Source organism: Heterocephalus glaber, unplaced genomic scaffold, assembly GCF_053883595.1.
Source record: "Heterocephalus glaber isolate CG9 unplaced genomic scaffold, H.glaber_assembly_v1.0 deba00001509, whole genome shotgun sequence".
Lineage (NCBI taxonomy): Eukaryota > Metazoa > Chordata > Mammalia > Rodentia > Bathyergidae > Heterocephalus > Heterocephalus glaber.
Genome location: NW_028258325.1, coordinates 46,843,581 through 46,870,090, shown reverse-complemented (window position 1 = coordinate 46,870,090; position 26,510 = coordinate 46,843,581). Strand labels below are relative to the sequence as shown.

At 46.5% G+C, this 26,510-nt stretch overlaps 2 protein-coding genes across 6 annotated transcripts in view; one reads left to right on the top strand and one right to left on the bottom strand.

The window, feature by feature from the left end:
- Igfbp7 (insulin like growth factor binding protein 7) overlaps positions 1-21,267 on the top strand; it is a 69,009-nt gene extending 47,742 nt beyond the window's left edge. Inside the window, exons 2-5 of one of the 2 annotated variants that reach the window (XM_004849681.4) lie at positions 13,305-13,414; positions 18,739-18,855; positions 19,357-19,483; positions 21,024-21,267. In XM_004849681.4, the coding sequence (XP_004849738.1) occupies positions 13,305-13,414; positions 18,739-18,855; positions 19,357-19,483; positions 21,024-21,058 (389 nt within the window). In that variant the 3' untranslated portion in view covers positions 21,059-21,267. Of the gene's footprint in view, positions 1-13,304; positions 13,415-18,738; positions 18,856-19,356; positions 19,496-21,023 lie in introns of both variants that reach the window. The other variant, XM_004849682.3, reaches the window with a different exon arrangement.
- Polr2b (RNA polymerase II subunit B) overlaps positions 21,238-26,510 on the bottom strand; it is a 43,274-nt gene continuing 38,001 nt past the window's right edge. For all 4 annotated transcript variants that reach the window (XM_087187708.1, XM_004849679.4, XM_087187710.1 and 1 more), the window contains 7 exons: positions 25,779-26,029; positions 25,608-25,697; positions 25,188-25,295; positions 24,138-24,251; positions 23,663-23,823; positions 21,936-22,131; positions 21,238-21,480 (listed from right to left, as the gene is read on the bottom strand). In XM_087187708.1, the coding sequence (XP_087043834.1) occupies positions 21,391-21,480; positions 21,936-22,131; positions 23,663-23,823; positions 24,138-24,251; positions 25,188-25,295; positions 25,608-25,697; positions 25,779-26,029 (1,010 nt within the window). In that variant the 3' untranslated portion in view covers positions 21,238-21,390. The remainder of the gene's footprint in view (positions 21,481-21,935; positions 22,132-23,662; positions 23,824-24,137; positions 24,252-25,187; positions 25,296-25,607; positions 25,698-25,778; positions 26,030-26,510) is intronic.

The window sequence follows — 26,510 nt, the reverse complement described above, 5'->3', positions numbered from 1 at the left end:
AGTGGAAGGTTTTGGGTTTGGACTCAGAACACCTGGATTCATGTCCTGGTCACACACTGGCAGGCTGTGTGACTTCATGCAAGATGCCTGATCTCCCTGAAACAGTTTCTCTATCCATAGAATTACCCTAAGTCACAGATTGTTGGGAAATTCAAAATGGAGTAATAGCTGTGGAACCTTTCTGTGGGGTATAAAACCCAATGAGGATATAAAGCATTACTGGATTCACTGCAGATGCCCCCTGAGCTTTCCCTCACCTTTGATCCCCTTGCCTGGAACTTCCTCACCTCTGCCCACTTACCATCTTGAACTTTTTCTTTTGGGACAGGGCCTCACTGTGTGGTCCAGGCTGGCCTCAAACTCACGCTGCTCTTGCCTCGGCCACCCCAGTAGCTAGGATTACAGGTGTTCACCCCTTGCCAGGTTTACCATCTTTTACTTTTGAGAAGCCTCTTTTTTCCTCTTTAGTGAATTCAGCTCTGAGCAACTCAGTAGGAATATTTTCCCTCTCTGTTGCTACAAGGATCATGACTTCTCCCTGGTCCCCACAGTGGCCGAGCTCCCTTAGATACCTGGGCGGACTCTCGGAGACACAGTGATTAACCAGCGTCATGTTTGTCCAGAGTCTTCCTGTTCTTATTTTCTTCATGTTAACTTTGAGCTTTCTTCTCTTTAAGTGTCAGTTCAGCTGACTCACAGACTCAGAGGCTGTAATCTTCCCCAGCCAATCCTCCCCTCACCTGCCTCACAGAGCAGCCACCAAGCAAGAGAATAGTGATGGCAGGTGAGGCAAGGACAGGCTGACTGGGCCAGGCCTTTTTGATCTCTAGTTTTCAAGGCTGATTATTTCCCGGCTAGGTCTTATTTTCAGGGAAACAGGGTTAGTCTGGAAGGAAAACCTGTGGAGGAGAAAGGTGGTTCTGCAAAGGACCCCAAGCTCACCTGGCCTTTAGGGTGCTCACCTCACCCTTGGGGTGCTTTGCATGTCATTGCTCTGGTAGAAGTGCAGTGTCCTCACCTGTAAATCCAATCTACTGTAGAAACCATGCAAATCACTTTCCTTGCTTCTTCCTATCCTGTAGAAGGAATGAATAACTCGGGTAAAACAAAAACAAAACTCCAAAAGAGAAAGCACCATGAATTATGGAAAAATAATTGCTGCCTACAAACAGCCAAAGTGCAAAAGCAAAGATTTCTGGTGCTGAGTACTGAGAAGAGCAGCACTGTCTTTCCCCACCCCAGGGCCCCTTCTCTACCTGCCTCCCCTTTCTCACCTGAGGATGAGCTCACTCTTGCCCAAGCCCAGCCCGATTGGAGCAAGTATGACTGCTTCACTCAGTGATAAATCAAAATCCTGCGCCAGGTCCACCGTTGCTGCTGGATCCTCCTGTCCTGTGATCTTAGAGACACTTGTGCCCTGACTAGTGCACCTCGGAGCCGCACTCACTGAGTGACTGAGCTCCTCTACGTGCAGCTCTTGCCCACACCTACAACCAGCACCTCCTATGGTGTGAACTTCCTCTCGGCACCTGGAAAAATTGTCTTCTAGATGTGCTGGAATACCAGTGAGCTCAAGTGGCACACAGAACAGTACCTCAGACGTACCCAGCACACGCACCAACACACACACACACACACACACACAAGCGCGTGAGCGCACGAATTAGCCCACAGGAGGGAAAGAGGACTTCCTGTTCCAACCTATGCCTTAGGGTCAACAATAGGAAATATGGAAAATGGGAGGAGAAATGCTAAATCTATCAGGAACCTGGGAGAAAATCCGAGAGCACCCAGCAAAGCATGAATACACAAAGGATCTGACTAGGGGCACATGACTGAGAGCCTTTGGGTCTGTAGCTGTCACAAAAAGGTACAGAAAATAACCAGAGGGGACAGCTGGGAAGGGAGAACACTGAGAACAGGGGGCTCAGTTGTGCAGGCTGATTCATGTCTGGGGTTATCTGCCAAGGAGCTGTAACTGTGTAGGTTCTAACTGAAACCGAGGCTTGGGCCCGAGGGGGAACACGTCACCAAGTACCAAGGCCGAGTGCCAGCCTGTCTGCCCCTACGCCTTGCACTGGCCCCTGGACACGGCTGGGGCCTCTCTCACCCATGGATGGCTCTTTCAGACTGCTCCTTGCCCTCTTGGGTCGGTTGAGTGTGTCCCAACAGAGAGGCCATCTGACGAGAGAGGAGCAAGGAGAGGGTCCCAAGTGGCCAGGGTTTTAGATAGGACCCAGGAGCTCCACAAGTGGAACCTGTCTCAGTGCTCTATGGTAAGGCAGGAGTCAGGAGGGCAGGAGAGGGCCAGGGCTGGGATGGCACAGCAGGAGCCAACTGCTCTGGTCCATGGAGACAGAAAGCAAAGTGCCAAGGCTTAGAGAGCAGGTACTCAGCGCTTCTCCTGAAGGAGGTACAGGAAGACCCGCTGTGGCACCATGTGGTCAAATCACAGTGCTGATGGGGAGCACCATGGCCACCGTCAGGGCTGGTGTGACTTTTACCCAGCAGTTGACTGGGCTTCTCCTATCTGCCTTGAAAGCTCCAACCTCCTGAAAGGTACTTGGCCTCTGATTCCCTGAAAATCCCCAGGACCATTATTTCTCCCAGGCTGCCTTCCCCTCCTCTTTCCTGGCTTCCTGCCTGCAGTCGTCCTCGTCATGTGAGCCTGCCCTGCCCTGAAGCCTTGTTTAGTGAAGGCTTCTTCTTAGGGAGTTTTGGAGGTAGACCAGTACCAGACCCCACATCCAGGCCAAGAGAAACGGAGTGCATCCCAGCCACGCTTATGTTTTTTTTTTTTTCAAATGTTCCCAGGTGACGCCAGTGTGCAGCCAGGTCTAGCAACCCCTGGTATCCCGGTGGCCAGGACTCTTCTCATGGGTTCTGTATGCCTGGCTGCCTGTCATTTCTGCCCGATGTCTTCCAACCTGCATAACTTTCTGGACACAGAATAAGACTGTTTGGTAACTCCTCATCTGCGACTCTCCCACCCTGCCAAATCCCACAGTTGGCTTCCAAGGATTTGCCAGGACTCCCGAAGTGTGACTCTGGCATGGGCAGAGTGGTGCCCAGGGCACATGTAGTTCTCCAGGAGCTGAAGAACCTGTCTTTTACTAAAGTCTGTCATGCCCCCTGCTCCTCCATGAATGCAGGGTCTCAGCCTTCTTGAGTTTTCCAGAATGTTCTGCCCACTAGGTTTAGCAAGTCCAACCATCCTGATGTTGAAGGCTGCTTGGGAATCCCTGTGTCCTTCTCCCCAGACTGCAGCCCTTGGCATGCAGGACCCGTGGGTGTGTGTGCAAGCCTGGAGGCTCAAAAAGATGCCCCCCTTACAGCTGGGCATGGAACCACTTCATGATGCCAGAGGATGCCAAGCACGGGGCGGGGACGTGAGTAGGAAAGCACAGTGGGCACAGACTCAGGGACACAGAGTCCTGGGGGAACACATTTTCTGGACTCCTAGGAATCCCAGAATCAGGTGTGACCATCCTCATGGTTGGCAGTAAGTGCCTTTCTGCAAAACTTCCCCACCCAGCTCAGTGCTTGGGGATTAGGAAAAAGTGACCAGAAATTTGAACATGTTGGATTTAGGGCGAGTCATACTCCTGACAGGACTAGCTTATGATTTGTGGGAAAAAGAATTTCCAAGGCCACATGATCCAGAAACACCCAGGTGATTAGGGAGTTTCCCTCCAGAAAGGCGCTCTGTGTAAAGTGAGTTATTCCAGATGCTCCAACCAAAGAAGACCTGGCCATTGGATTTAACCTGGGTAGATATTAGTCAGTCTGGCAGCTTGGTGGTAGGGTAGGTTTCCAAATTCTTTGAAGCTCTGTGGAATAAGTGAGCTCATCCCCCAGCAGTGCTGCTGACACAGACCCAGGTTAGCTCATCTGCCACACACCTGGCAGAGGGAGTGTGCCCTCTGCCACACCTGAATGTGGTCTTCACCAACTTCAGGGTCCTCCAAGGAGAAACCAGGATCACATGTGACAGAATCACCTGGGGGTGCAAAGTGTACCCACCATTCAGACCCTTGGTCATTACCTCACTTCTTGTTGTGCTAGACCCATACAAGGAAGAGGGAGAGAATAAGAAGATACCATCAAATAACGTTTGCTCACAAGCCACAGTTTGCCAGAAGCAACTTTCTGTTTGTGTTCTGTGGTCTGCTCAAACCTAGAGAGGTAATTGTGAGCTCTTGCAAAATTCACAGTCTGAAGGGACACATCTGAATACTATGTCTACTTGTGAAAAAATGGGCTGATACACAATAAGATTTTCAGCATCAAAGATTGGAGCCAAATGGGGCATTGCATGAACTGAGAGGCCACTAGGAGTCAGCTTGGAAAGGCAAGCCTGTGTGTGCTGTCCCTGGGTCCCATCTCGTTGGGTGTCCCGCTCTCCGATAGAAATGTAGCAGCCAGGAAGAGGCTGGAGGCAGAGTGGCCTCAGCGCTTCTCTTCTCAGCTCCTCCAGGCGAGTGCACGGGATGAGTGGTCAGCAGCAAGCTAATGGGATTCCCTGGGGGAAAGATGAGTGAAAGTTGCCCTCGTCCCACAGGAAGGACCCACATGGCCTTACTAGGCTAAAATGGAAACTGGAGAGAGGTTCCCACTCTGCCTCCTTTCTCTCTCCCATGAGGCTCCATGTCTCCTTGTCACCCAGGCGATACCTCAAGTTCAGCACATCCAAACCCAGATCCACCCTCCCCACTAGTCCAGCGCCTTCCTTAGAGCGACACCTGCTTCCACTTCTGGTTCGGCAGCCCCCACTAACCTTGAGGGCCCATCCCACCCCCTCATCCAACTGGCTGCTTCATAGGGTTAGCTCTTCCTCTTCTCTCATCTCTCTTCCTATTGCTACAGCCCTGGTTGACACCCTTAATCCCTACCACAGCCCAGTCCTGCTCCCCACACCTCAAAATCATTTCCTGAAATGCCAGTTGAATTTTGTCACTCTCACACTCAGATGCACCGGACCATAAATTTTGAAGTTAAAAAAAATAGCTAATGTCTGTTGTTTACCTCATGCCACATACCATGCTAACTTCTGTTTCTTGTTTGAGCCTTCTGATAGTCTAGTGCAGTGGTGGTAAACCTATAGCATGCATTTTTTTTTAAGACAAAAGATGTTAATGGATGAATTTTTTCGAAACTAAAACCTCAGTATTCAGGTTTAATTGCAGTGTTGGTGCTTTGTAATAAATAAATGGGTTTGGGGTTGCAGTTTGGGCATTCACCTCTAAAAGGTTCATCATCACTGGTCTAATGACTTAGCTAGTATCACATTTCACAGATCAATAAGTTAAGAGAAGGTGAATAACTTGGGTAATATTGCATAAATGAGAAATGGCAAAACAAAATCCTTGTTTCCAAAGTCTGCACTTAAAATTTGCTATAGTCTGCCAGGCATGGTGTCACACACCTGTAATCCCAGCACTCAGGAGGCTGAGGCAGGAGGATTGCCCTGAGTTTGAGGCCAGCCTAGGCTACACAGTGAGCTCAGGGCTCGTTTGGAATACATAGTGAGAGCCTGTCTCAAAAACTAAAGAAACAAAAAACAAAAATGGCTATAGTCTATATAACCTCCCAAGCATTTTGTTCACAGTCTAAATGTGTTGTGCCTCCCCACCCCATCCCAGTGGATTATTTCTAAGGAAGAGGAAGCAGTTCTGTACACTTTTGCCCCAGACAGTGTTTGGCAGGGCCCCATCATTATTAACTGGTGGTTCTTCATTCAGACTAAAGTGAAAATAACTTCCTTAAAGCTGAACCCCAGAATTAAATCTGCCTATGCTGCTGCTGTCTATTGAGTGCTTTCTTCTCCTCCCCTTGCCATCCTCAGCTGAGATCCTTGAGACTACTAAATTCCCATACCAAGTTTCAGCTGCTACATCACCCCACCTCTGGAAGTTCCCAAAATGACTTGCCTTGGCAGATGGCTCTTCTTTTTAATTAGCTGTACAGTTACTGCTTCCCCTGATTTAGTATCGGGAAGTTTCAACTTGTTTCATCCCCTTCCCCCTCATGGCCATGGTACCTTCCTACTATTCTTTTCCCAGTTTGTACCTTTGTTTGGCTCTTTGCCCTTTGAAGTGTTATCAGAATCCCATCTCAATCTGAGGGCTTTTGCCAAGTTGTCTGGACTCCTCATTCCCTACTTAGCATCTGAAACCTTCCTTAAACCCTCTTTGCCTTATTCTGTCTCCGTGCTCATGCTTGGGATGAACTATTCCAGGACCCAGCATCTGGTGTCAAGATGAGCATGGTTTCCAAATCCTTTCTAACTCGGAGAAGTCCTTCTGCTCAGCTGTTAGCAAGTTAACAAGTGCTCAGTGGGCACCAGAATGTGAATACTACAACCCAGCATGATGCAGAAGTCTTTATTTTTGGTGTGAGGATGATTGATGAGTCTTCCTCCCTGACAGCACTAACTCTTCCTGCTGAGACTTGCTGTGAATGTTAGACATTCAGATGAATTTGTATCCTCTGGTCGTATACTAATTGATTGGTTGATGGGCAGTAGTCACGAAACATTGCTTATGGCAAGAGAAAGTCAAGTGGGAGATTAAAGAAAATCATGATGAATAATCTTCCTGCCAATAAACAAGAAGTAGTTATAATGCCACCTGAGCTGGATAGCCTGGCCCTGGCACACTGACGAGTGTCTTCTCAGCGAATCATGCTGTGTTGTTCTGAACTTGCTGCCACCTTCTGCCCATTGCATACAGTCCTGGGTCTCCCTGATTCTGATGAGTATAAAGAACACTGGGTTCTAGAGTTCCTGCTCAGCTCTGACTCCCTGAGAACCCGGCTCCTCAGTCAGCCCAGCAGGGAAAGCACTAGAGAACAGTGATGCTCCAAACTGTGTGGAATGACTCTGAACTCATCAAGACTTCAGAGAAGAAATAAGTAGGAGCCGGGCTGTAAAAAAATGTCAAAAGGGCAGCAGGATGATTTTTTTTTTTTTGGTACTGGGGATCAAACTCAGGTCCGTGCACTCGCAAGGCAGGCAGTGGAACCACTGAGTTAAATCCCCGGCCCGAGAATTTTATTTTTAACCATTTCCTAGGCTCAACGGACTATGCTAGGTTCAAGACGGGACCTCTCCTGACATTTTCTCAGTTCTTTCAGATTAAAAACCTGGCTAACAAGGTGATGCCTTTGAAGTTCCACTTCCCTGGGGTAGTGAGCTGGGTTATGAGTCCTGCACACTGCACCTGGGTGGATGCGGAGCTGCGTGAGACACCCTTGCATTAGACTGAGGGCTCCAGGACCAGGCAGGGGAGGCTCAGAACTGCAGGGATGTCAGAGACAGGTGACTGTGCCCTGGGGATTCGTGATGGGTGCACTCACTTCCAGACCCAAAGACCAGCCAAGAGATGGAGGGAGGAAAGAAGGAGATGTGGGGAGGGGGCCTGAAAAGAATGAGATGTGTCGTGTACATGTAGCAGCTCCCCATGATGGATGTAGTCATTGTGCACTGCAAACATGTACTAAGAAAAATAAAGAATTTTTAAAGTCTAGACTGGCCCTGGCTTCTTACTCTGTCAAAATGGCCAAGGGGTTGTCTCCATCTTTTGGCAAGGATCCAGAGCCAAGTGTCTGACCTCAAGAGAGCTCTGTCTTCTTATTCTTAAATAACAGCTTGGGCAAGGACACCTCAGGTCATGGCTGGAGAGTGCTTTGTGCTCTGCAGTGGATGAGGAAGTGGCTCACATGCTTCTTCAACATCCCCCCTGTGCTTTTTATAGGATAATGAATTTTAACTCTGTCCTGTCTGCTACAACTTTATATAAAATCAGGCTGAATGAGTGACTGGTAAATTCAAAATTCCATTTCAAGGTCTTTTCCTCATGTCATTTGTGTTTTATGAGACTTGCCCTTCTTGGCCTTTGTAGAACCAAGTCTAATATTCCAAACTTAAATCCATCTATCTATAATTCTTCCCTTTCTATGTCTGCAGTGGTTTCTTGGGACACAGCTATGCCTAGATTACAGCTGAGTACCCCTGAAGGTATTCAGTCCTCTTTGAACCATGTGCCTAGACTGTAATTGGAGGGGGCTCCAAAGGAGGATGCAACTGAGGTGGAGATGCTGCGAGAGGATTCTAGGTACTTTCAAGGTGACACGGAGTCATTACATTGCATTTCAGTTTTCTTCCAAACTCAGAACTTTCTTTCTTGCTACAACTTCACTTAGGGTCTGGCTTTGTTTCATTTTTTTTCTTCTCCTCCTCCTCTACCTCTTCCCTCCTTACTTCTTTCTTTTCAAGGAATAGTTGAAAAGAAGGAACGATAGTTCCTTAAGGCTGTTAAACAAGAGTTATTAAAATGGGGGAATAAGAATATGAACCTGGAGGTTAGACATTGATTACTGGGGAGAGTTTAAAGGACCAGAAGAGATTAGATGAGAATGAATGGAACTGTAGATGAGAGAATAGGGGGCCGGGGATTTAGCTCAGTGGTTTCACCACCTGCTGCGCAAGCGCAAGGACTCGAGTTCGATCCCCTGTACCAAAAAAAAAAAAAGTAAAATATCAGTGATGAGAGAATAGGGTAGCCTCGTTTGGAGACAGGAAAACATGGTGGGTGTGAGTGGGAAAGCCTGTGACAGACCTCTCCCATCGGGCTCGAGGCAGCGCTGTGGACAGTGTGGTGGTTTTCTAGAGTTGCCTGAGTGACCAAGCGACAGAGAGAGGCAGTGGACAGTGAGCCATTCTATGGACAGGATGTCTGCTAGACAGATGTTTGAGCAGCCTAAAGTCCTATGGAACAAGGGAAAGATAAATAAGTAACTCAGCCCATCCTGGAGTTTATCCTTAAACATTAAAAAACTCTGGGACTTGTTTTAATTGAAATCCAAACACTGTGCATGACTTGGGTGGCAAGTTCGTGACTCTGGCCTGGCCTTGGGTACTGACCTCAAGGTTTTTATTTGGGTTTTTTTTGTTTTTGTGTGGGTGTTTTTTATGGTACTGGGGATCAAACTCGGGTCCTTGCGCTTGCAAGGCAGATGGCAGAACCACTGAGCTAAATCCCCGGCCCAGCCTCAAGGTTTTTATATGAGAAAATCAGTTTAGAATGAATTAAAATTTTCTTTCGCCTTAAAAATGGAAATAATTCTGGATCTGCTTTGATGTTCTTGGAGCAAAGGTAAAGTAGAAACAGTTAGAAGTTGCTTAGGATAGTCACTGAGTTGAGTGCTCTTGTGATCTAGTAGAAGAGAACCTTCCTGTACTGAATTACAGGACCGACATGCAGTTGGCAATGACTGGAGGCAGTGGAATCACTTTTCAGTGGACTGTGTTCTGGAGAGTGGTGGGTGAAGCACTGTGGTTGTCATTCGAGCCCCTAACACTTCCACTCCCTCTTCTTTGCATATATGCCTCGTCCTCTGTGTTCCCGTGGGTCACCAGGTCACCCCCTCAGTCCTCCTAGCCATGTATCATCACTCATCTTTCTCTATGCTGCCATGTCCTGCCTTTATCAAGGAGTTCCCTTCCCTCTGCTATGCCTGGGGACTTTAGGTCAAATAAGCGACGAAGAACCTGGCAGACCATAGCGCTAGATGTCCTCCTCAGTGTGAGCTCTGAACAAAGTGAAGGGGATGAATGATGAGCCCCTGTGGACTCTTCCAACACAGGAAGTCAAGTTGAGCCCAGCCTGCCTCCAGCTACTCCAAGGGCTCTGTTGATCACTGTGCTATTTGTCTAATCACAAACGGATCTGACTTCTTTTACAAGAGATCACGTTTCAAAACCTCAGGAACATCTTTGAGAGTAGCCCTTGACAGCCTGGATATTGTTTGTGTTACTAATTCAGACCTAGCCCAAGGATAGTGGAAATAGTTGAGGGCTCTGACTTGCTGTGGGAGTCAGAGTGGCATGGGTTATTAAGGTAGAGTTCTACTGGTAGTGTGGATGCAAGGCGGACAGAACCACCTTACATTTTTAGAACAGCCCAGTCACCTGATGTGTATTCCAAGGGCTAGGAGACAGAAAGGAAACTCACAGCAGGATTTGTCCTACTCTTGAACACCCTGGGGATGGCTCTTACTCAAAGTATTAAAATGTTTCCAAAGAATTCTTGCTTCTCTTGAAATGTTCTTTTTCCTGGAATAATAAGGCTGGGGGGAGATGGAATAGATCTGCTCTCTATTTAGTGCTTCAGCTTTAGCATAATTAATTACTAAATATTACCACAGTTATTGGCACAAGGAGAGACCTAGATCAGTGGAGCAGAAGAGAGGGTCCAGGAATAGACCACACATACATGGTCAGTGGTTTCACACAAGGGCACTAATTAATGAATCAACAGGAACAGGATGATCTTTTCAACAAATGGTGCTGAAGCAGCTGGATGCCCTTGGGATAAGGGTGGGGGGCTTTGACTTAAACTCATACTATACAGGAAAATTCATTCAAGATGGACCAAAAACCTAACAATAGAAAAGAACTTATGGAGGCTGGGGATTTAGCTTAGTGGTTCTGCTGCCTGCCTTGAAAGTGCAATGTCCCGAGTTCAATCCCAGGTACCAAAAAAAAGGAAAGAAAAGAACTTATATACAAAACTTACAGAAGACAACAAGAGATTGTCAGAGGACCAGGCTGGGCAGAAGTTTTTCAACATGATACAAAAACCATAAACTAGGCAGGAAAGACTTGATTAAATAAACTGTATTAAAACTTAGAACATCCACATAAGATTATGCCATGGGGGAAATCCATCACATGCCCTCAGTTTCCATGCGGAACACCCAGCTGGCACTCTGCCCTGCACTCCAGCGACCCCCCACCCCCACCCCAACAACCAAGGCCGATGCCTCGGCTCCCTCGGGGACACAAGGGGGTTGGATCCAGGCTAAAGCAAGTGGGTTTTCACAAGGCCACGACCCACAGAGCCTCCCAGGGAAACTGCCTTGCATTCTTGTGTGGCTTTTCAGAGTGAGAGGCGGCTTTGTCCCTGAGCCCCTCCAGATCTCCGAACATGATATGTTCTTCCCGGAACAATTCCTGCAGATCCCCTGGGATTTGAGGTCAGGCTTCCCTGACCAGCCTGCATGCAGGAGCAAGGGGGCTCTGGGAGAGTGAGTGAGCAGTTCCAAGTCCCGCCAGATCTGGTCCATGCTGTGCAAGCCCTTGGGTGCCAGGGCCCTGGAGGATGCCCAGCATGGGGGCGGGGGCAGCCTCTTGCAGGGTTGAACCCACACATGTATGAGACGGAGCCAGGAGGTGCACACAGCACAGCTGTTCGCCTGCACCACATGTGCAGCTGCGGCATGAGACCCCAGCCACGTCCTGAGCTTTCCACTCAGACCCATGGTTTGGGGGAGGAAGCACAAATATATTCGGAGCTTCCAAAACTTTTGATTGTTCTGTACACATTCTTACAAAGGGGAAAAATAAATCCCAAGAGATATAAAAAAATCGGCTTCTAGTACTTGAGATGAGTGGGAAAATCTTACACACCAGGGTCATTTCCTTTCTGTATTTTAAGAAATTAGCATGCTGGAAATAGCCTGTGTCCTCTGAATGTTGATGACTCCAGAAAACTTTCCAGGCCTGAAGGCAAGGTTGTCCCTTTCCCAGGACCCTGATGCAAGATGACCCTATGGTCAGTACTCGACCAGGCAGCTGGGATTGGAAATTCAGAAGGAATAATTAACTCATTCGTTCCAGAAGTGGCACTGCACAATCAGGAAGCTTGGTCCTGAGCTCACAGCTCTATGCCCCTCCCCTCAGCCTGGCCAGGTCTCCCTGGTCCTGGTGGCCCAGCCCTGGCTGGTGTTCAGCATTAGAGCAGGTAAGATATGAATCATCCACTGGACAGCTGGCCCGAGCTCTTTCACACCTGTCAGCTTCAGAGGTGTGAGTTTCGGAGCAGAACCAGAGTTCACCCAGTGAGTGTACTCGGGGCACCTCCAGGGAGGGTCCAAAGGATTAGAGTACAGAGCCTTCCTTGGACATCTTTCGTTAGGGTATTGGGGATGAACCCAGGGCTTTCGCACTGAGCAACACCTTCAGCCCCTTTTATTTTTCTAGTTTTAGGACAAGGTCTCAGTCATTAAATTGCCCGGGCTGAGCTCAAACTTGTGACTCTCCTGCCTCAGCCTCCTCCCGTGCTGGGATTGCAGGCGTGTACTACCACGCCCAGCTGCTGAGATCTTATTTAGCCACTGGTCTCCTGTAGTTGATTGGGGCAGAAATCAGCAGATTTCTTCTGCAGCAGCCACAGCACCAATATGTTGGGCCACACAGCCTCAAATGCAGCTGCTCTTTGCTGCCCTTGTGTCACCAAAGCAGCCAGAGACAGCAAGTGTACAGGTGGATTTTTTCCAGCCATTTAAACATGCAAAGATCATTCTTAGCTTGCAGGCCATGCAGATGGGGCGGGGGGGTCAGCTTTGATTCACAGACAGTAGTCAGCCAAGCCCAGTCCCAGAGAGCCGAGAGCCGCACCTCTAGTAGCAACAAGGACCCGCACTGTGGGCCCTGACCCTGAGCGCCCACGGGCGGACCCTGGGGTTACGGACAGGGTGGTGTCACGCCAGCCCCTCTCCGGAGCTCCCATACTTAACACCCCCCCCAACACCAGAGCTGCCTGCCAGGGATGTGGATGCTGGGAAGCGGCCCTCCCCTTGGGGGCCTGGGCACAGCAAGGGGCATTTGCTGTTCTTTACCAGCTGCCTTCCCCAGCCTACACTGGCAGAAAGACCCCTCCATCATCTCCTGACCCCAAGCCCTTTGGTTCAGAGATGCCTCCTCCAGCCCCCAGCACCCAGGGCGCCTGGGTCTCTTCCTCAGGGCAGACCAGGCAGCTTCACACCGTGTGCCGACCCTCATCTTGCCTGCATACTGAGCCCATTTTCAAATAAGCCCTTAGAGTTTTTGTTTTGCTTTGTTTTGTTTGGTCTTTCATTACTCAGTGAGTAGTTGTTTGTTTATCCCCCTCCTCCAAATTAGAAATATTGGTAAACAAATGAAAAACATTAAAATATTTTGGAACTAAAATTTCCCTGTGTTGATGGAAAAGTCCTAGATAATACAAAACAGCTGGGAAATTAAAACTCCCTGAAGCATGGATTGGGGAAGAAGATAATTTTGTTAACAATAGATTTTTCTTTCTAATTGTTTTTTGGGGTTTGCGTGTTTACATTCTTGCGTTTCCAAAGCAGATTCTCAGAGCAGGCTGGGCTTCTGACCCTGCTAGCCGGCAGCAGGTAGCTCCGTCCACGCAGCTGGAGTTTGCTTGTGACAGGCGCAGCGCTGCTGAGAGACCAATTGGCCCTGTGCCCTCTTGCAGGCCCATCCATCGTGACGCCCCCCAAGGACATCTGGAACGTCTCTGGCGCCCAGGTGTACCTGAGCTGTGAGGTCATCGGGATCCCCACCCCCGCGCTCATCTGGAACAAGGTCAGTAGCTTGGATGTCAGGGTGTCCCAGCCTGGCCAGCAGGGAGGGACCAAGCCAGCGTCGGTCCCCGGAGACACCGCCCGGGGCTGCCGCCATCTGACCAGCCTGCTTGCCACAGCAGAGCCCTGGCCCACATCTGAGGAATCAGAGATGATAATGCTGAACCTAGCACATCCTCTGCTGTGTCTCGGCGTGCAGCATGATGGTTAAGAGTGTGACTTCCCCGCCACGTGTGGTGACTTGATGCCTATGATCCCAACACTCCGGAGGCTGAGGCAGGAGGAGCGCTTTGAGTTCAAGGCCAGCCTGGGCTACATAGTGAGTTCAAAGCCAGCCTGAACTACAGAGCAAGACAAAAGAATACAGTTGAGTTCCTCTCTTTCTGGCAAAAAAAAAGCCCCTCGAACTACAGGCCATAGTCTTGGTCTCCCCACTTGAAGACTGAAGGCCTCTGAACACTTGGCTGATCGTCTGGGACCCATCTGCTGAGAGACATTACTCACGCTCCAGCAGGAGGTGGGGCCTGGCTGAGGAGGTGAGGGAACCAGAGCACCACAGCCTTCTCCTGTACACAAGGTTCTCTCTCTCTCTCTGTCTCTGTCTCTCTCTGTCTCCCCCACCCCTTTCTCCCTCTCTCCCTCTCTCTGTTTGTGTTTTTTGAGACACTCTTGCTATGTAGTCCAGGCTGGCCTCGAACTCGCAGCGATGCCCCTGCTTCAGCCTCCCAAGTGCTGAGATTACAGGCGTGAAGCACCATGCCCAGTCGTCTCCCTTGATGATTAGAGGAGCAACTTCTGGGACTCCAGGGGGTTCTGATCCCAGGGGTCAGAACTCTTTCTGGAGCCAGTTGAAGAAACCCACATCAAACAAACTAGCTGAGGCAGAAATCAAGAAAACACGCGCGCGCGCGTGCCCCAGAGAGGGAAAATAAAAATAGGGTGATTGCAGTCTCCAGAGCAGCGGGATCCAGGCCCTCGACTGTCCTCCCCGGGCTGCTGAGCTTGCTCTCAGTGAATGGATCTCATCTTCTGCTCCAGAAAACTTGGTCCTCAGTGGGTAACGTGGAAGCCGCGGCCCCGGGCGCAGTTCTCCGCACAGCCGGAACACCTACGGAAGGAAAGGGCCGGGCCGGTTCGCCCGCGAAGAGAAGTCCCGGGAAGCGAGTCCCAGCGCCGGTCTCTGGCGCCCCCTGGCGGCCGAGGACAGCCGCGCGCGAGAGCCGGGCTTCGGCGGGACTGCTGGGGCTGCTGCAGAGGATAAATGACGAGCTGAATTCTGAATGGTGAAAAGGAGGGAGAGAGTTGAGGGCAGGGGGAACAGAAAATACGGATTTTCTGCAGACTTGCTAGAAGGAGCCAAAGGCCCCGCCGCCCAAGTGTAGGACCCCAGCGAGATCTTACGGGGAAGAAGCCGGCGAGCATCCAGGCAGCACCAAGACAGCCGGCCAGATGGTTAGTCTGTCTTCTTCCCCTAAGCATCTCCGTGTGCTTGACATACTTAGGATCACAGAGGGCTGCAAGTCCAATTTAAACACGGAACTGCTTTTTGGATAGAAGTGAATGTTAGACTTCACACTTTGTAAACATAAACTGCCAGGCATGGTGGCACAGGCCTGTAATCCCAGCACTCAGGAGGCTGAGGCAGGATTCCCACAAGTTCGAGGTTCTCCTGGGCTGCATAGTGAGACCCAAAAACAAAATCAAATCAAAACAAAACAAAGCACAGAACCAGAACTCAGAAATAGTAGAACTGAGGGAAGAGGAGCCTTCTCTCCATAGCTCCAGGGCAATTCTGTTTTTAATTATTAAACTTTTTAATTAAATAATAGAAGGTGATTTAGTTTGGGGCTTTACTTCCAAGCGGTGCCATGCCAATTCTTAGAGTTGAGGCATCTGGTTAGTAGTCTAAACTGTCCTTACCAGTAACTCTTTTCTGATATTAAATGTGGTAGCCAGGCATGGTGGTGCATGCCTGTAATCCAAGAAGACATCTGCCAAAGGAGGCTGAGGCAGGAGGATCTCAAGTTCAAGTTTCACCTAAGCAACTTAGCCAGTTAAGACTGCCTCAAAAAATGTAAATATGTATTTATTTTCTGTATGTATTTAAAAGAGCTAAGGATGTTGTTCAGTGAGAAAGCTCTGGATTCAATGCCCAATAACCACAAAAAATTAAATATAGTGATGATGATAATGAGAAACTAAAGATCTAACGGTTCCTAAGGAAAGAGTTCATAACTCTCCTTTCTCCTTCCACTCCCTGAAATAACCAATGTGAACTGCCCTGGTTTTTTCTTTCTATACCTTTTCCACGCCCAGACATATACAGACTCACATCCCAAGTGTGAGCAGGGAAGAGGGACACAATATGCTCACTTCTGTTCTTAATAACGGCTTTCCGGCCCCTCCAGGCCCGCTCCTGGGTAGCTATAATATTCCAGGAATCGTGCGCCGCACCTTTAAACCATTCTCAGATCATTTCTATTGTTCCCAACTCTTTGACTTCCTAAAGAAGGCCGCCCTGAGCATGTGAGTGCTAGCATCCCACACCCTGAGCTCTCCTCGGTGAGGGGCAGAGTCCCCGGAAGGCACGCGGCCGGGTGGAAATATTTGTTCTCGCTGAACTGAGCACGGCCAGGTGCTTCCCAGATGAGTGACGTAAGCCACACCCCGCCGTCCTGGCACTGATCTCCTCCTGTGCTGCGGGCCGGCCGGGCCAGTCTCCTGCACTGCGCTGAGATCCGGTCTCCGCACCTAGGAACTAACCTTTCATACCCTTTACCATTGTCTATCGGGTCCTTCAGCCTCTGGCTTTTGTTACATTAAAGATACTGGCCCTTGGGCCCAGGGCTTAGCTCAGTGGTTCCGTTGCCTGCCTCGCATGGGCAAGGTCCTGAGTTCAATCCCCAGTACAAAAAAAAAAAAAAAGATACTGACCCTTTATCATGTATTACAAATATTTTTGTAGATAATCGTTTTGTCTTTTGTTTCCCTGGCTGAGAGAATTTGAAAATTTTTTTTGATACCGGGGATTGAACTTGGGTCCTTGCGCTTGCGCAGCGGGCGGCGAAACCACTGAGCTAAATCCCTGGCCCAAGAACTTGAAAATTTTAACAAAGATATGATTCTCTTTAACATTCTTCTGAAGATTTCCAAAGAAGACGCCAAATTTGTTCTGTAATACTTAAGTGGACTTGAAAGTTTCCCTGAAATTCATCAACCTCTTACCATTTCTCAACCCATAGTAATCAGACAGATCTACTCTGATGTTCATCGTCGGCACTTTTTCTTGTTCCTTACCGGTTACTTAAAACAGCAGGACTCCGCGCGACTGAGCTGTGGTCAGAAAAACCAGAGGCTGAACTACCTGCGGGTCCGAGTTCCGTACTCACCCGACTCACCCAGCCTTCTAGGCAGGTTTTCCTGCCCTGAAGGCTTCCGGGGTTTGGACTCAAGACTCTTCCAGCCCACGATCTGCAGAACTGTCTCAAGAGCTACTTTTCTCCACCTGCATCTTTTTTAAAACTCTAGATACTCAAATTAAGAAGTTTACCATATAAAAATTGGCCACATAAAAATTCTTGGCCCTTCCTTGTATGGTGCATAACTTTTTATAATATGTTAATTAAAATATATCAATTCTGTTAAATATTATATTTATATTATATAAATAATATATAAGTAACATTATATTTATGTATATTACATATTTATATTTATTTTCTATGCATAGTAGATTGGCTTAATTAGCACAAAATCCTTTTTTTTAAGAGTTATGTGATCTGCGGATCCACCATTCAGTTGCTTAGATTCAGTATTCCTGTGCTATAAATCTTATTTTTCTGCTTTGCTCATAGATAAAACCTTTATAGGATCCTGGATTCAGTAAATAAAGGCATGAGATGTATTAATTTAGCCATTGAATCAAATTAATACCCCCAAATATTAAGACATTTTAAATAACTCTTTTTTGAAGCAGGATCTTGCTATGTACCCCAAGCTGACCTCCAGCTCCAAGCGATCCTCCTAGCTCAGCCTCCTGTGTGTTGCATTTATAGGTGTGCATGACCAGGCCTGGCTTAAATAACTTGCAAAAGCCGCACTCACATAAACTGACTCCTAGCCACTTGGGAAATGGGAGGAAAAACCCGCCTGGTCTGTGTGTGTCCTCATAGCATTCATATGAAAAGGAGACCAGGTGGCCCGGTATTCTCCCACTGATGGTGGCAATGTAGAGATGTTCCAGGAAAAAAAGGAACATTTAGGCTGGGGATTTAGCTCAGTGGTTCCGCCACCTGCCTTGTAAGTGCAAATTCGATCCCTGGTACCAAAAAAAAAAGGAACATTTACTTTGTTACAGAAAAAAACTGAAAAGGAAACTAACTTTCTGAGATTTTAAATCCTTCTAATTACAAAAGTAATAGCAGTAAATCTCAACTTGGCTCTGAAAAGGGGCCTACCATAAAATGAATATTCTTCTGTGTTTTTGCTTAAAACCCACCATTACCACAGCCCTAAAATATGTGTATTTTAGCTGGATGTGGAGGTACACACCTGTGTAATCCTAGCACTCGGGAGGCTGAGGCAGGAGGAAGACCAAGAGCTCAATGCAAGCCTGAACCACTACCTAGTGAGGCACTGTCTCAAAAAACAAAACAAACAAAAATCATATCCTGTAACTGAATTGCTAAATGTGTATGGGGGGATAACAAGTGGATTTTTTCTTCTGTGTATTTCCCAAAGCTCACATAATGAACATAGTTTGACCTTTGGAAGGAGGGTGGAAGTTAGGAAGGTATTCACTATTGGCCTCAAAGCAGACAAACTGGGTGGCTTAAGCCATCCTTCCAAATCTCATCCCGACATGCACAGGCACAGGCAGCAGGTCTTGTCATGAGGACAATGGCAGCAGCTTATGTGTGACAGGCGCTTCCGACCTCAGGTCTTCAGTGAATCATCCTCAAAATCCTTAGCCCTCAGAACAGAGAAATGGCTTTGGCCTAGGCCTGTCACACCTGCCCAAGGGCCTGTCAGCCACTCGTGGCTGGCAAGCAACAAAGGCCCTGCAGGATTTCCGAGGCAGGAGGTGGGCAGGAAAGGATGAGCATGTGTCTCCCCAGGGCATGCAGAAAAACTAAAACACCAAGTGGTGGGAAACCAGCAGGAGGAAATAAATGCTGTGTTTTAATGAGTATCCAGGACAGGGAATGTGTGAGTAAATTACTGGGTTTAATGTAATCAGAAAGTTTGATGTCCGCCTTGTGCAATTCTCTGAATGTGGCCATTTCCAAGTTGAAGTTTTGGTGCTGAAAATATTGTTTTTTGCAGGTCAAAAGGGGTAGCTATGGAGTTCAAAGGACAGAACTCTTGCCTGGTGACCGGGACAACCTGGCCATTCAGACCCGCGGTGGCCCAGAAAAGCACGAAGTGACAGGCTGGGTCCTGGTGCGTATCAGGGCTGCAGGTTTCCTTGCCTGGGTCCTACCCAACCTGGCAGGGCACTGCTCTTCCTGTCTGAACAGCCCTACCGAGGGGTTGCTGCTCCTCTTTCAGCAGGAACTAAAGGAGACAAAGGTGTTTTGGAAACAATGAACGGAGAATAGTTTTTTTAATAAGAGTTCAAAGCAAAATTCTCACAGGAACCAAGTGATGAATTACATTCTTGAATTTTGATTTCATGGGTGTTTCTTAGATCGTCCCCCATCAGCGCTTCTCTCAAAGTGCTTCGTGTACCTGTCCAGATTCCAACTTGCGCAGACTTCCAAGCTGCCCGTGACATTTCCTCAGTTTGCACGCACACTGTCTCCTCGCCAGGGCTTGTACTGCATCGTGCAGCACCTTGCTAGGAGTCCCTAGGTCATGTGAGAGAACTGGGGAAGGATGGGCCTTGTGGAGGCCCGTGAAAAGGAGACCTTCAGAGGCACTGACGACCTCTTTCTCTCATAGGTGTCTCCTCTGAGTAAGGAAGACGCTGGAGAATACGAGTGCCACGCATCCAACTCCCAAGGTCAGGCCTCAGCCTCAGCCAAGATCACAGTGGTGGATGCCTTACATGAAATACCAGCGAAAAAGGGTGTGTGAAGAGGTGTGTCCTAGTCTCACAACCGGCTAAAGAATGACTAGGGTGACTGGGCATGGTGGCCCACGTCTGTAATTGCAGCACTAGGGAGGCTGAGGCAGGGGGGTCACTGTGAGTTCAAGGCCAGTGTGGGCTACATAGTTCAAGGCCAGCCTGAACTACATTGACATCTTGTCTCAAAAAAACCAAAAACTTCCAGGGATTTAGCCCAGTGGTGCCACAAGCACAAGGTCCTGAGTTCAATCCCCAGTATGGTAGGGGAACACCAGAAAATAACGACTAGGGTTTCCACTTAATAAAGAATAGAATTCACTATGTATCACAGATGTGTACTAATAAATTTTTTTAAATATATAGACACACAATATCAAAGTAGGAAGTCACAAGGGCACTGGGTAGGACTTTAAATGTGGATCACATGGTTCAGAAAGAACCTGTGAATGGCTGGCACAATGCCAGTATTAGGACTTGGTTGCTTTTACTTTATCTTAGACTTATGAGAAAATTGAAACTTGACTAGAAAGGCTTCCATTTGCCATGATTTCTACATGGCATTTCCTTTGCGACTATTACATTCCCATTTAAGGGAAAATGGTTGTAGGCAATTTGGTCTTTCACTTTGAGCTTTTAAGACAAAAAACCAGAAAGGTGGGTAGGTGTGCTGGCAAATGCCCAATGCTGTTTTACCCCACTCCACTGCCCAGTCTTCCTCTGAGGCAGCCATAGCAGTGCCACTTTCCATGGTTTAGTGACATCTGAATTGGCTTTCCCTCACACCAAACAAGGACAAACTCCACCGTCAGCTTTTGTCAAACCTTTCTGCTGTGCTGATCAATCAGCTGTGGAATGAAATGAAACAGCAAAAGATGCATTTGGTCAAAGTCCCTTCAGCCAAGATGTGCAGAGCCAAGCAGCAAAACCAAGAGCAGCAGCTGAGACGAGCCATGTCCCAGTCTCAGCTGTGCTGCTCGCTGTTCTACATTAAGCTCTCCGTGAGCTGGACTGAGAATGAATGAATGCTCCTTAGCCTCTGGCTTGCAACTTGCTGTTGGGAGACATCAATAAGAAGGGCCCCTTTACATACAGACCAGTAGAGCAGAATTACCTTCCATGCCTACACTCGTACATCTCAGATTCCATACAGCACTGCAGCACATCACTCTCACTTATAAAAGAACTCATATGTATTTTTACCCCCATGGTTTTATTCTGTGTTGGAGACAGGGCCTACTATGTAGCCCAGGCTGGCCTTGAATTCCTGGTGATCTTCCTGTCTCAGCTTCCTGGGTGCTGGGATTACAGGTGTGTGCCACCATTCCCAGATTTTGGTTTTCTTGAGATGGGGGTCTCAGTGTTACCCAGACTCCTCCCACCTCAGCTTCGCAAGTAGCCGAGATTGCACACCACCGTGCTCTGCTCTTTATCCTCATGTTTTAACATCTTCATATATTTGGAAACACTAAACTATCTGACAACTAGAAAGTCAACCATGTCTGTGTATGAAACTGATTTTTACCTCTCTCTTTTTAAACAGGTGGAGGTGTTGACATAAACTTGCAGAATATATGAAGTCTACATAGCTGAAAGTAGCCACATAACTACATCTCCTGTTCTTAACTGATTTTCTTTTAATCAAATCCATTAACACTTTAGATATTCACTGGTTTTACACAGAGAAATCCAAATTAAAGAAAACACTTCCAGACTACAAAAATTTATTGTCTATTTACAGAAGGAAAAAGCATGCATATCATTAAACAAAATGCTTTTTATTGAAACATAGTACATTCTGTCTTTTTTCGGGGTGCTGGGGACTGAACTCATATCGTGTCATTTTTTGCAAAGCCATGTCACAGAAACAAGGTTCAGACAAGTATCTTGTTGAGAATCTTTTAAAAGAGCTAAACACTCATCATACGAGGTGCAATGCTCATAGACATAAGTTCCTGAAACAACAGCTTGCATGCGTAAGGCATTCGCACCAAAGAAATCTGAAAAGGAAAAAAAAGGTAATTAGCAGAACTGCATCACAGTGACCTCGCTTCCTGCCCCAGCTCGAAGTAAAGATGAGATGCTGGAGGGAGCTCGCTGGCCACCAGCCTGAACACTCTCCCGGTATCCCTTCTCCCTGCAGCCTGCTGAACCCGCTCTCTCTGCCGACACAGCTTATAAACCTCTCCGGTTAGAAGGGCTAAGAAAAACTTGCTGTTAAAATCCCTTGCACAATACCTTATTGTTTTAAAAAGATAAAGTCTGGAAAAATTACCATCCTTAAATTGTTTTTTGGAAAAATCAAATTACCTTTTTCCTTGTTTAAAACTAAGAATCCTAAGAGAGGCAAGCAACTGCAATTGTGACATATCAACCTGTCCCACCATGCTGCGTCTGCTAGAGAATTAGACCGCCATGGTTATATTCTAAAAAAAGGAATAAGGTCCATACACACCTGAGTTTTATTTCGGCAGCCCCTGCACTCATACGTGTGAGTCCTGGTGTTAGCGATTGCCATGATTCCACAGAGATTGCAGACATGGACCTGATAGGGGTCTGAAGCCTCAAACAACCTTTCTCGTAAAAACTGTGCTGCTCCATGGGCAATTTGACAATCTCGTTCCATTTCTCCAAAACGCAGGCCACCATCACTGTTAAAGGGAAAACAGCAGATTATTTTGTACTGTTTAAAAATTATAAACACTGCTTTCACTAACAGCAAAGGTAAAGAGTGACACTACAAAGGAGAACCAGTCTCTAATGTTCTCTCTCTAGCTGGTGGGGAGGAGAAGTCTTCCAACCATCTGATGGGCACAAGGGTGCCCCCAGTGGAGTAGATACATTAGATTCTCAAGTACAGCACCTAATTTTCCTCATAAGATATAATGAAGTACAAAAAGAGGCTCATTATGCTATTGTTTCACTTCCTAGAAATCAACACTATACTCAAAAGCGAATTTAAGGCCGAGGATTTAGCTCAGTGGTTTCACCGCCTGCTGCACAAGCGCAGGGACCCGAGTTCAATGCCTGGTACCAAAAAAAAAAAAAAGTGCATTTAAGAAGTCAATTTAAATAAGGCAGCTGTCCAGCAAATGACCCAAAGAACCAGTGAGTGACTCCCGGCCACCCCAGCAAAGCACTGCTCAGACGGCTTCGCAAGTGTGTGCTGACGGTTTCCTTTGCATTCTCACAAACAGGACAGAAAACCCAGAAATCTGGAATGACACTACCAAAAGCAAAAGGCATCAGTCCACATTGCAGCATGCTAGACAAACAACTCATTATTTTGGTACCAGAGATCAAACTCAGGACCTTGTGTTTTTCAGGCAGGTGCCAGAACGACTGAGCTAAATCCCCGGCCCACAACTCATTATTTTGAAAACTAGTAAATAAAGATTCAAACAGGGGACAGGGATTTGATCCCTAAGTTTGATCCCCAGTACCAAAAAAAAAAAAAAAAAAAAGATTCAAACATTTATGTTGTCTTTACTATAGGCAGAATAAATGGACACTGGAACTACATCCCAGCTAACTAGCTGAGGGAACAAAGTTTTAGAAGTAATGCAGCTAATGAAGGAATGATAAAAACTAGAATTTCATCAGTCTGAAATCCTTATTTAATTAAAGGCTTTAGACAGGGCTGGGGATTTAGCTCATTGGTTCTGCCACCTGCCTCACAAGCGCAACTTCGATCCCTGGTACAAAAAAACAAAAACAAAATACAATGATCATCAACAGCTGTGAAAGTCATAAAATGAAAGGCAACCACCAGGCATGGTAGTGCATGCTTGTAATTCTAGCACTCTGGGAGGGGGGAGGCAGGAGAATTACAAGTTCGAGGCCAGCCTAAGCAACCCAGACTCTATCTTTAAAAGTAAAAAAGGTGGGCTGAGGATTTAGCTCGGTGGTTTTGCCGCCTGCTGTGCAAGCGCAAGGACCCGAGTTCAATCCCCAGTACCAAAAAACAAAAAAAAGGAAAAAAGGTCTAGGGCTGGTGATTTAGTTCAGTGGTACCGTGCCTGCCCTGCAAGCACTGAGTTCGATCCCCGGTACTGGAAAAAAATAAATAAATAAAAAAGGTCTGAAGATATAGTTTAGTGCAAAGGTCCTGGGTTTAATCCCCAGTACAAAAAAAAAAGAAAAAATAGACTAATAGCAATGCTGCTGACACAGCTCTCTTACCGAGATCTACCCTCCATGGGCTGTCGATTAAGGATCTGAATAGGTCCCCTAGCTCGAGAATGAATTTTGTCATCCACCATATGCTTCAAGCGCTGGTAATAAGTGGGGCCAATGAAAATCTGTGATGTGATTTTTCGACCAGTGAACCCATTGTAGAGGACCTAAAGAGAGACAGACTGTGAAGCACAGAACTAAAGATGCTAAACGAGTTCAAAGGATATCAGCATATACTGTTAATTCCAGGTATAAAAGTCAAAACAGACAAAACTAGTTTGTCAGCAGTCAGGACAGCAATGCTCACAGGTGTGAAGGGGCTATAGTGTGTGTTCACTCCGAAAACGCATCAGGCTGTGTGGTTACACTTTGTGTACACTTCTGAAGTATGTTCAATAAAAGGTTCATTTTTTAAGAATACATCACATACATAACAAAAAAGAATGCACCTAACAAATCACTACTCCAAGAACAAATATACCTCATTTCCTCTGAGATGGTAGCCATAGTCTGAGAGAAGATTAGAAATCTTCTGCACATTCACAGCATCATTAAACGGAGTGGCATCACCAATTTCACCCTTGTTAGCTGAGACCTGGAAATAAAAACATTCTTTAAAATGCTGTTTCACTCTGTATTTTTATTCATGTATAACATCTAAGGGGAAACAATCAATTAGGGGCCAGGGATTTAACTCAGTGGTTCCGCCACCTGCCTTGCAAGCATAAGGTCCCAAGTTTGATCCTCAGTACCAAAAAAAAAAAAAAAATTACAATCAATTAAAATCTTTTCTATAAATGGGAAACTTTTGAGCTTAAAATCTATATTACAGAAGTCTATGCTATACTGAGGCTCATTTTATAAACAGCTTATACTTTATTCAAAACAAATTTATCTAAAATTGAAAAACTCAGTTGTAAGCTTTAAATAGAAATCTATCCAAAAAATCAGGTACAGAAAGAGCAAGGCTCCCAAATCCTTCTGATGGCGAAAGGAAAATAACAGGTTAAACACCTCAAAATCAAATGGCTCTAGCCATTCTACCCTAACAAGACACTTACAATCTGAAAATCTCCACTAAAATATGTATGAATAGCTGATAATATAGCTATCAAATTAGGTTCATACTGAACTAACCACCAATGAATTAACTATCTTTTTTTTTTTTGGTACGGGAGATTAAACTTGGGACCTTGCGCTTGTGAGGCAGGTGCCGGAACCACTGAGCTAAATCCCGGGCCCTGAATTAACTATCTATAGGAAAGAAATAGTGAATAAGATAACCATGTATGAGTATAGAGGTTCCAGGTAGTATATCTTACAAAAATTCTATCTTGGCCATAACTTTGCAAATTTTCCTAATTAAAGGGGAAAGGCAGAATCATAACCAATTTGAAGGTTAAAAAAGAATTATAATACTAGCTTAAACAAAGTATCCTGTACAGGAAAGTATTTCCTGAGAGAAAATATCCTTCATCATTTTGGAAGAAATACTATTTCGAAACTTAGATTTCTGAAGGCAATCTCTTACCTTCCCTTGAAGACATTCGATCAAGTGACCAATGGTCATACGAGAGGGGATGGCATGGGGATTGATGATGATATCAGGGGTGATTCCTTCACAGGTGAAAGGCATATCCTAGAAAGAAAATTTTCAGAGACTTAAAATTAAGATACTGAAATCTCTTAGCTACAAAACTAGGACTGATACCACATCGAATTGAATTTTTATGTCCTAAATTCTATTCAAGGTATGTTTGTATACTTCTTCAATTCTTCAGAAGTTAATAAAATTGGGCCGGGGATTTAGCTCAGTGGTGCCGCCACCTGCCTCGCAAGCACAAGGTATGGAGTTCAATCCCCGGTACCAAAAAAAAGTAAAATTGAGTTGTGATTTAATACAGTATCCAATAAAATTCTGGGCTAAGAGTAAAGGAGAACAGACACCTACCTCTTGTCTATACTGAATACCACAAGTCCCCTTCTGACCATGCCGACTAGCAAATTTGTCTCCAATCTGTGGAATTCTTACAGAGCGTACCTGAAGTCACATAAAAATAGGTTAAATGAAGTTGATTTACATTCTGAAACCAATTACATGGGGTGATTAAGCTATACTCACCCTTATTTTACAAAATTTATATCCTTCCTGGTTGAGAGTTACCATAACCTGATCCACAATGCCTGTCTCGCTGGTCCTGAGAAAAGTGCTACAATCTCTCTTAGTGTAGCGCCGGTTAGTACTCTCCAGCTCATCCTCATTCTCAGGTAAGGTGACCGTTTTGCCTATGATAACATCGTCTCCTGACACACGGACCCCTGGAGCTATCAAGCCATCATCATCCAGCTTGTCATAAATGGCATGCCTCATACCTGTAGGGAAACAAGGCAGCTTCAGAATGAGCATCACGTACAGGAAAGCACTGAGGATGTCACACACCCACGAAGGGTGAAAACCAGAGTGTGCCTTCATGCGTGCATCCCCAGCAGAAAGTGCGATGTCACCTTGTGCGATCCTATGAACCCTAAACCCCAACTCACTACTACGCAAAGCCACCCTGCAGAACTGGTGTAATGAGAAGACACAAAAAAACAAAACACACTGCTCATGTAACGCTGCTGAGAGCCAAACCGTGGCAGACACCCCATTTCCCTGGCATGTCCCATCTAACCCATTGCACTACTACTTTTTAAACATCTGAAAATAACAACTAGAATGTAAGTTCGAGTTTTCTAGAAGAAACAACAAATGCTAGGTACCTTGTTTATTTTTTAAATGTTTGCTAATATTTTGGCCAAATACAGTTGTATTACAGTTTGGGGGCAAAAAGGGAGCTCTTGTGCAAATGGAAAA